The 10,461-nt window shown below is 36.4% G+C and overlaps 1 protein-coding gene across 2 annotated transcripts in view; it reads left to right on the forward strand.

Annotated features, from left to right (window-relative positions):
* The window catches only part of asic1b (acid-sensing (proton-gated) ion channel 1b), a 164,739-nt gene extending 155,509 nt beyond the window's left edge, over positions 1-9,230 (forward strand). For both annotated transcript variants that reach the window (XM_024269150.2, XM_024269149.2), the window contains 6 exons: positions 1,078-1,134; positions 1,637-1,790; positions 5,485-5,576; positions 5,900-5,979; positions 7,107-7,208; positions 7,768-9,230. In XM_024269150.2, coding sequence (XP_024124918.1) covers positions 1,078-1,134; positions 1,637-1,790; positions 5,485-5,576; positions 5,900-5,979; positions 7,107-7,208; positions 7,768-7,863 — 581 coding nt within the window. In that variant the 3' untranslated portion in view covers positions 7,864-9,230. The remainder of the gene's footprint in view (positions 1-1,077; positions 1,135-1,636; positions 1,791-5,484; positions 5,577-5,899; positions 5,980-7,106; positions 7,209-7,767) is intronic.
* The last annotated feature ends 1,231 nt before the right edge of the window (positions 9,231-10,461 follow it).

The following is a 10,461-nucleotide window of genomic DNA, read 5'->3' on the forward strand; positions in this document are numbered from 1 at the left end:
TTTGGAAAACTCCACTTTTTTCACTTTGCATTCGTGTAATGATTAAAGCTGGGGTTTGCTGTCTGCCTCTTACATTATATCACAGTATGAGATCTCACATAGCAAATTGAAAATGGGGTTGAAAGAGAAATATTTGGATTCTTTCTTTAAACTTTCACTCTTTCCGCTCATTCTCAACCACAGAGGAGCCTGTTTGTTTGATAATCACGATTAGTTGCTATCTTGTTGTGACTCTTCAGTTTATTATTTTAAGTCTGTAGAGAACATACCCATTAAAATCCTGTCTCCTAGATGTGCTCTGCTTCCACTGATCAGTCGGCGCTAAGCCACAAAAACAAGTATTTTCTCAGATCCAAATTTTTCTGAACATTTCTGTTTTATGTCCACATGCAATTTTAGATTTTGACACACGAATAGCTTTTTAAATTCCCTGCCAAAACAATTTAAATTATTTGTCATCTCCTTACTTTAAATTCAAAGCATTCAACAAGCACTATCAGAAATGTTGGTGCAGATGGAGAGGTAATCCATCCACCTTTAGGATCTTAATGTGCAGCACCTGTATCCTGCTTATAGCCTACAGTTATCAGTCAAAAGCAGCTTTTATATTCACATCTTGCTCTTAGATCTGACTGTGATTGTTTTGTTTTTTTAAACAAAGGGCAAAAAACACTTGTGGCAGATCTGTGTGGACCAGGGCTCAATCTTCTTGTCACTACAGGGGTTTAAAGAAAAATGCTCTGAATTATTACAGCTGGGAACTAATTTCCTCCAGGTCCGCAACACGTCTTTATCCCGTATTGTTCTGATAGATTGGAAAGGCTCCCTGACTTAACTGTTGGATAGAAACGAGCTTGACAGAGATGGAAAGTAGTGATGAATGACATCAATTATAAGTTGTGTTCAACTTTATGAAGGATATTCAGTTGTGATAAGGCCAGTAATGATAGGGTGACACAAAATTAATTACAGGCTTAAAATCTTTGTTTTCTTGCTCCTTTGAAATTCCCTTCACGTATTGACGGCATTGTTTGATCACCCTGAGAGTGCTGTCTCACTTGTTCCCCTCGTCTACAGGAGATGCCCCATACTGCAGCCCGGAGCAGTACAAGGAGTGTGCAGATCCGGCCTTAGGTGAGGAGATAAACCAGCATGGGGCTCGTGCTCGTTTCTGGGTGTGCACATTGTTTAATGTGCTCATGTCCCACTGTTCCAAAGCTCCTGATCCCAGCTGATAACAGATAATAGTGTTCCTTTTGGTATGATTGTAACACAGAGGCTCTCCTTTTCTTGTCCCGCATCTTTTCCATCAGCTTAAACCTCTCAAGTCTTTTCATGGATGTGACTTGTTTTCTTACAAACTTCTCACTCTATTTTTTGACTCTTTGTCACACTCTGGCCTCCGGCAGTTGCTGTCCCCGTGATTGTCAGCACGTGCTTTATTTTTCTTATTTTTCTCGCTAGGTTGCTCCTGGTTGCAAGTTTTTTTTTTCTTTTTGCACCTTTCACTTTGCTGACATTTTGTTTGTCATCCGGAGGTGATGGTAAATGCACCCGCTACCATGTTTTCTTGCTTTTTTTCTCGTCCTGCTGACCTTTATCGTCTCTTTCTGTCTGTCATTACCATGTTTTCCAGACTTTCTTGTCGAAAGGGACAATGACTACTGTGTGTGCGAGACGCCATGCAACCTGACGAGATACGGCAAAGAGCTGTCTTTTGTCAAGATCCCCAGCAAAGCATCCGCAAAGTACCTGGCCAAGAAATTCAACAAAACAGAGCAGTACATAGCGTAAGTGCTCTTTTGATTTTTAAATGTGTGATCACAAGAATCACCTTTAATGTGAGGTTTGAGAAACATTTAATAAAAATTATCGTTTATGTCAACCTATTTTTTTTGTATGACTGGATAGAAAAGAGAAAAAGCAGAAGCTGAGAGAGGAGTTAAGAAAGCATGGGTAGGAGAGAAGAATAAGGATGAAGAGAGTGCAAAGGATGCTGGGTACAGAAAAACCAAAAACGTTGGACAAAAAGAGCCAAAGCATCAAAACAGACTATAGAAGTTGCTTGAGGCTTAATGTTATCACAGCCATACATAACTGTTTACAGAAGGGCTGCATTTTTGTGCACAACCACACACATTTTCACACTTAAATATCCACTGAATCACAAAAATGCACAGACATTATTAATGTCTGCACAAACTTGCTGAGCTAGAGGGCGTTTATGGGACTCATGTCACCAGTGGAAGCTGGACAGTTGAGCCAGGATTATACTTAACACTTAACTTTAAAAAACTGAAGTAATTTGTCACACGTTGTATTTTTGCATTTACTTAATGTAAATAAAAAAGGCTTGGCATAGCCAATCATGTTGTTGCCCTGCTGTCATTTACATTGATGCAAAGTAAAAAACGCCAAAGAAACATATCATAACTCATAAATATTAAGATTAAAAATGCAAATTAGTATGTTTTGATTATTGCAAAGATAAATAACATCTGATGACAATTATGGTTTACTTCTTTTTTAGTGTGAAAAGGTGTTGGAAGTATAATTTGATTACCTACTTTGCATATATAAAAATATATTTTAGAAAAAGGTATTTTTTTACCATTTTGGGGATATTTTGCTTCTTTTTTTACTATTTATGCATAATACTAATTACAACTTTACATTTTTGGTCTAAAATGTTATTACTTTGGTATTGCTTCTCTTTATACTCCTCAAGTATTTAAATATTTCATCATCAGTGCTCCAGGTTGTTAATGTTATCATTATTATTTTTGAATCAGAATGTCAACAGCTCAGATGAATGTCAGTCTGATAAGTGAACACATCGACAGCTTGAGAAATTCCCATCAGGATGTTGTTGTGTTAAAATGTTTACTATGCAAACTAATAAGCTGTTTATGTTTATGTGCACATAAGGACGGCTTTAAGTGCCTTCATGAATGAGTGAAGTAGTGATATATTGTGATCTATTAGTAAGAAAGTCGGTGAAGGTTCTCCTTCATCCAGGTGGTGTAGTCTTGAGGTTGAGTCATAGCAACTAAACTTAAAAATGTCTTCCTTTGAGACGTTTTGCCATCAGTCAGACTGATGACTGATGAAGCCACTCAGATGAAGACATTTTTGAAGTATAGTTGCTATGACACAACCTCAAGACTTTTGGTAAGAAAATTGTTGGGAAATTAAACTAATTCTTCCTGGTTCATTTTTCCACAATAAAAGATGAGTTCAATGTTTTAAAGCAACTTGGAGATGGTTGCATGGGAACCACAGAGAAATATAGTTGACTTGTCATCATTTTATATACTACTACTCTGTTACTAGGCAACATCTTCTTTATTTTAATTCAGTACATGTGTTTTTTCACTGTATTACACATTGATACTATTTTTTCAGGGGGTGGGGTATTGAAGATGTTATTTCTTTTTTATGAAAATTGAAAATGAAAGTAAGTACAGTGATTATGGTTATTTTTTGTCAAGAACCTATAATATATACTTGACTGGACTAAAATGGCAAAGTTAAATATTTAATAAAAGTGAAGTTATGTCCTATTGATTTTGCAAACCAACAAACATTTGTTTTTTATTATGTTAAAATAAAATGCTTCTAAGAAGTTCTTGGACTCTCTTCTAACATCAATTTTGTAAATAAATAAATAAAGCAACAAAAATATGCTGAAGAAATCATGACAGGTTTTGAAAAAAAATATTTTTAATCCAGAAAATCTTTTTTTTGTTTTATTTTAATAACATTTTTAAAACAGCACTGACATTAACAGAGCAATAAAAGAAAAATGTCATTATGTCTTCCTTTGAGCTGAATAAGATAACAAGTTTGGGGAAAGAAATACATCAAGAAATTATAATAAAAACAGCTAAAATACAGTAGCTGGTCTCTAAATTTGCTGTTTTCCTTTTAATGAACAGCAGTTGTGAGAAACTGAATTTATAGTCAGTGTAACATCACAGATATTGTATAAAAAGCTACTTTTACTACATTTCTTCTCTCATCTGGGGGTTTCCTCTGCTTTAATTTAACGTAGTTTTTGATAGAATTTTAAAAGATTCATGTAGTTCAAAGAAAAAAGACTAATTAGGAAGATATTCCTCTTCTCTGTCTGCAACCAGTATAGATAAAGATTACACTGCGGATGTAATTCCTCCTTTTTTAAGTTAAAGAACAAGACAAATAGTATTGGTTTCTTGGCCAAATATATAAAGGAGCTGCATAGATCAGGATTTTATAAATCCACAAACTCAAATTCAATGTTACTGAAGTCCTACAAGGTTAGTGAAGAGTGCTTAACCAGTTTTAAATTTACTTAATTTTACATATATTATAGTTTTATAACAACCGTTTTTGAAGCAATGCACCCTAATAAAGGTCTGCAGTTCTATTTAAGGTCTGAAAACAAACGGTGAAGTCACATCTGTCTTGGTGTTTGTTTTCTCTAAAACTAATGAAATCTGACCTTGCAAGAGTGAGATTTGAATAAAACTGCATGTCAGAGATGGAGGAATAACGGTTGAAGAAAATAAAGAACAACAACCTGAACTTGTCAAACGCTCGCCCCATTTTGCTGCAGTTGCTTTGTGTCATTGAAGCTGTTTGATATTGATGTGTTTTAATATCACTGCCGTGGTATTTTGCTCAGTATGGTTGCGATTACATGCATAATTTGAACCCCAGCACAAAAGAAAATAGTTTCGTGGATGAAAATGTCCCTGTTTTACTTCAATGGAATTATTGTCAAAATGTCGCAGAGTAAACAAAAGCTGTGAAGGACCGATTTAAATTAGCTCCAGGAGGGCACATGTTTTTTGGGTCGCCCACTGAAATGAATGGGCATTAAATAAAGTATTCAAATGGTAAACACTGATCTATGAGCCATGTACAGTAAGCATTGAAGTTGTACTATATCGCTTTATGATTACATTACCTTCTTTCATTTGCATTTCCTAAATTAAAGGCAGCCCTTTCACAGCCTCCACGTATTCTTAAGGGTTGGCTGCCTGTCATTTGTCTTAACTCAGCTTTCAGTCTTTAAACAAAGTGCCAAGTGCAAAAGAAGAATCTACAAAGTCTCATTTTTGTTTTGATCCTAAATCCATGGGGTTGGATTTTACCCAAAGAGAGGATATTCCAGATTCAAAATACTCTTTAGCCATGGGCCCTTCAGCTAATCCCTTTTTCCATTCTTTCTGTGCACGTCTCCACTTTAAGATAGCTGCACAGATTGAAATCAAACAACTGGGCTTCATTTCCTTTGTATTCCTCAATGACCGGACCCTCTAAGGGGAAATTAGTTGGGGCTGGCAGGTTTTTGTACGTGACATATCTTCATGGTTGCCTGCATTAAAAATAAATGGCAGCTTCACTTGTCAGCCTAAGGATGCTCTGGCAGAAATGTGTGTAAAATGTTGTTTGGATATGTGCTTTAACACTTGTTTTCCTGTCTCTTTCTGTTTACAGCGATAACATTCTGGTTTTGGATATCTTCTTTGAAGCTCTGAACTACGAAACCATTGAACAAAAGAAAGCCTACGAACTGGCAGGCCTTCTGGGTAAGGAAATGTCTGTCAAGTGTCTTCTCGGGAACAGATAATGTGCAGAATGCAGCATCGCAGTTGATTTGTATCTAAAGTGACAGTGGCACAGATGCTTGCATTTTAATAAAACGTGTTCCAGTCCCAAGAGACACAAAGCTTGTTCCTGTATTTTTATTTTATTTTTTTTTACAGCTGCAGATCCACCAACATCTGCGCTTCCTGTTGCAGTTCTCACCTCTCAGACATAAACATTAATAGCATGTTCAAAGGTTAATCTCATTTGAATGCACAGGCACGGCCACTTCTCCTGTGACGTCCCTCTTCGTTTGTCTTTTCAGGCGATATTGGAGGTCAGATGGGCCTGTTCATCGGGGCCAGCATCCTCACTGTTCTCGAGCTCTTTGACTATCTATATGAGGTAAAATAGCCAGTGACAAACATGACCCTTTCAAATGCCACTCTAGAATTTGGGATTGAATGTTCTCAAATGAGAAATGTCCCGTCGATGAATATCAAGGGCAGCTTTGCTGAATACATTAACATTTTAGATATCATACTTAAGGTTAATCAGGTTGTCTTTTCTTATCGCAGTGTGTTCTTGGAAGTCGGAGTGTGCATGCTCATGTTTCTGTGTGAGTGTGTGCAGTTGGTTGGGGGGGATCGGATCTCCTAGAAATTTAGGATCAATTGCAAAACTTTATGCACTCTTACAGAATGTTTGTGTTTAAAATTGATCAAAAAAATTAATCAGATTAATCACACTTTTGGGATGTGATTAATCACAATGTTTTATGAGGTAAATATGCAGCTTTTGTACAAAAACAGACCAGAGAGAAAATGTTTCCCTTTATTTTTATTGTCTGAAATGTTTACATTTATCAACAGTAAGATAAATAAAACTATAAACACTTTGCATTATTCCATATTCTGACATACAGCCATAAGAAACAAACATTGTGTTTCTGCACATTAAATTAAACACTCGATTCTGATTGGCTGTTGTGTGTGGCTGCACGCCTAAAAAAAAAGGAATTTCCGGTCACAATGTTCTATACGTGCAACAGGCTTCTTCAAAACAAACTTTTACTTCATGATCTGGACAATGATGCTTTATTTAGCCTTCATTCAGCATAGATATCGCTTTCTTTTGCCGCTGCACTCAAGATCACTTCCAGCTCAGCGATACGTTGTCGTGTTACAGTAACAAGGGGCTGCATTACCTATCAAATAGACCGTCATTTGTGAGAAAGTGATCTAAACCTAAGAAATTAACAGGAATAAAGTACTAAAAATCAATTGAATATTTATTCATTTTGATAGTGACCACGGTATAAGTACGATAGTGCCTGATAAAGAGAGCATTATCAGAAATTAGCGCACTGAACCAGTGGAAGACGATGTAATTAATTAGCATTAATAAATATTAATGTGTTAATTTTTATAATTAAATGCCTTAACGTTGACAGCCCTAATTTTAAATGATAAAAAATAATGCCATCATGTTAAGATGATCATTATCAGAAAGATTCATTTGTATGTTTGCAGATTCTAAAGTACAAGCTGTGCAGATGCATGAAGAAGAAACACAAAACCCGCAACAACAACGACCGCGGAGCTGTGCTGAGCCTGGATGACGTGAAACGCCATGTCAGTACTTTGACTGCATCAGATCTCAATTCTATGACATAAGAAGACTCTTCTAGATTGTCTTTCCACATCTAATCTCCTTGCGTGCTAAAGGTGATGGGAGGAGGAGCAAATGTGGGAGACAGATATGGAGAAAAGCTTCAGATGGGGGGGAAAAGAATGAAATGAGAAGGAGGGAAACTGGGCTAGGAAAGTGTAAAAGTGGTTTGAATTTAATCAAAGCTGCAGGACAGATCCAACAGGGACCAAGATTAAAGCTTCAGAAGGTGTGACAGCTCAGTTACTGTATATCCAAGTGTTTGATGAAACTAGTTCATTTTAACTATAAATCAAAGTACAGACAGAGAAGAAAGGAAAGATGTGCTCGCTTTATATTTCCATCCTTTGTCATTATATTTAGGAATATGGTTTCCTCCCCCTCCTTGATATGTTTTAAGCAATATTTTTACAAGTAATAATTTTTTTTTTCAAAAAATGTTCTTTTTACTTCTGTCATTCTGTTGGAATTATTTTACTCAATATTTTATTTGTTTGTTTTGCTGCCTGAATTTTCTTGCAGGCTCCTTGCGAGAACCTTCGCACGCCGTCCACATATCCCGGGAACATGCTACCTCATCATCCAGGCCAGGGAAACTTTGAAGACTTCACTTGCTGAGCAGACCTTGCTGAAACATCAAAGTGCACGTTATGCAACCAAAGCCAACAGTACAGCAAGAACTATCCAGAGAGTACGCGAGGAACTAATCCAATCAAGCAGAGGCACTTTTTATACCAAACTGAGGGGGGGAAAAAGGGGGCTAAATTCAACATGACAAAGAATTTTCACCCAAAGGCCAAGCGAAGAAAAAAGCCCTGAATCTTTCAAATGAATCTGTTCGTTTTTAGGAGGACATTTCATGCACTCTTTGTGTTTTTCTCTGGAATACTGCCACAAAAGATTCTCGTGGATCTTTCTTTAAGCAGACGAAAAATAAAACAGTTACAAATGGTTAACAGGAGTGCAATTCTCTCACTCCAGCAGCAGCAGCAGATGAGAAAACCTGCTAAAGTGACAATATTCATTCTGCTCTCCACTCTACATGTAGCAACAAGTGAACCTGTTGCAGTGCATCATGGGAAAGGGAAAAAAATAGATAATACAAAACGTAGTTTGTTTCAGAATGTATCTTCATTCACTGTGAGTGCAGCCAAGCGCGATGGATGACCTTTTAACAGTTCATGGTTCCAACAGCAGAGATGGTGAAAATTTCAGGTTTCATCCTCATGTAATTGCATGCTTGTATCTGTCCGGCGCATGTTTTTCATTTCATTTCTGATTCTGATTCATTTACATATCTTTATATAATCTAGACTGTATATATATATACATAAACATATAAATACCAAATTTGCCTCAATGGTTAACAGGAAAAGTAAATGACTCCTCTCATAAATGGCTCATTGTATGTTGAAAGTATGATTCCTGATTTTTTTTATTTTTTTTTAACATTAGTGCCCCAATTGGAGAGTGGAAGAACTGCACCTAAATGCATTGATTATAATTTTATTGCATTTTATGGCAGTTGGTGTTTTCATTTTCACATGTGCCCGATGACTTTTCACTCAAAATGAAGTGTGTTGTTTCTGTGATGTTTTATTTTATTTGTATTTTTTTTGTCAGGTTTTATTTTTCTTTTCAACAATTTGTTGATGACATTTTTGAGAGTTTTGTAAGGCTGTCAAAAAAATCTGTATCTGTGCTCCAATTGCAAAAGTCTTATAAAAGCACAATGCCGCCTGTATGTAGAGGTGATGTAAAAGAAAACGTACTATTCTTCTTGCTATATTGTCATATTAATAATATCGTGTTGACCTGACTGCTTTTCATTGTTTTGTTTTCTTTTTGTTGTTTTTTTTTTCTTTTTTTTAATAAAAAAAACATGCTCTGTATAGCCTGAGTATTATGTCGTCATCCTCCAGGCTAAAAGCTAATCTATTTAGTTATGAAAGCATAAATAAATGTAAATATCATTTTGGAAAATGGTTTGTCTTCTGGAGCTTTTCTTGTATTTGTTACCTGGTCTCGATAAACACAAAAACCGACTTTTCAGTAACTTTTTAAGCAACTCTTAGAATATCAGATCCTTCTAATACAGGGGTGTGGAACTCTTTTTGGGGGCCACATTCATCCCGTGTGAACTCAAGTGGGCCAGAGCAGGAACATAACAGCAAAACAACCTATGGTCAGCTTGTTATCTGTAGCTTTAATTTATTTAGTTTTTTTCCTCAGTTGGAACAAATGCCTCAAACAACATAGTAGTCTAATAATGTATTAAATTGTTTATTGTGTTTATTTCTTGATCTCTGTCTTGCATTTCCTTTGCTCCCCCTAGTGGCGGAATTGCACATTGCAGTAGTTTCTTTAAAGAACCAAAACTCGTCACATGAATGGGCTAGAAACTTGTTTTTTTCTTTCAATATCCTTATATTTTTTTCTTTTCATGACTGGGACAGATTTAACTCTCTGGCGGGCCAGATACAGCCCTTGGGCTGTATGTTTGACACCCCTGCTCGAATGCATTTGCTCAACGAATATGTGATCACATTTGTTGCCCAATCCAACGCTTCTTGGAACAAAATTAAAATGCAGAGAAAGAGTTTCAGGGAGCAGAAAAGGGGAAAAAGTCTTTTTTTTGCTTCATTTGTTAAACATTTAAACTCTCCGTTAACGGTTAAACGTCGACAAGCTGTACCAGTGGAGCTTCTGCAGCCATTACTCCTGACATGTAATTACAGTTTTGGTTGCTAGATGACAAAAGGATGGATGGGAAATGTCCAAGCTTAATCAAGAATGCCATTCAGCCAACCGCTCCACATTCTGGGGGACTTCTCTCATTTGCGACTGTACAACTGGTGCTGCCATCTGCTACACTCGTATTATTAAATCAACCCTATGATGTATGACTCTGTGAATATTATAAACCTTAAACAATACTTCTGATGGCTGAGAGTATTTTGCAAGAAATGGAAGATAGAAAGAGAGATAATCTCATTAATAACCCTGCTTGCTGCCTGGTCATCAGTCCTCTGCCTCATGAAGGGTCATCCAGGGATGAGAAGTTTATTTATGGCTTATCATTTTTTATGATACTTTCAGAGGAGCTCTGATCCAGTGTGGGAGTGCATGAGTTTTTCAATGTAATCACACAAAAAAAAAATCATAAAATAAAGTAGTTTCATATCCTAAAAAATGCTTTTTTTTGTCATTACAATG

This window comes from Oryzias melastigma, linkage group LG5 (genome assembly GCF_002922805.2).
Source record: "Oryzias melastigma strain HK-1 linkage group LG5, ASM292280v2, whole genome shotgun sequence".
In the NCBI taxonomy this organism is placed as follows: domain Eukaryota; kingdom Metazoa; phylum Chordata; class Actinopteri; order Beloniformes; family Adrianichthyidae; genus Oryzias; species Oryzias melastigma.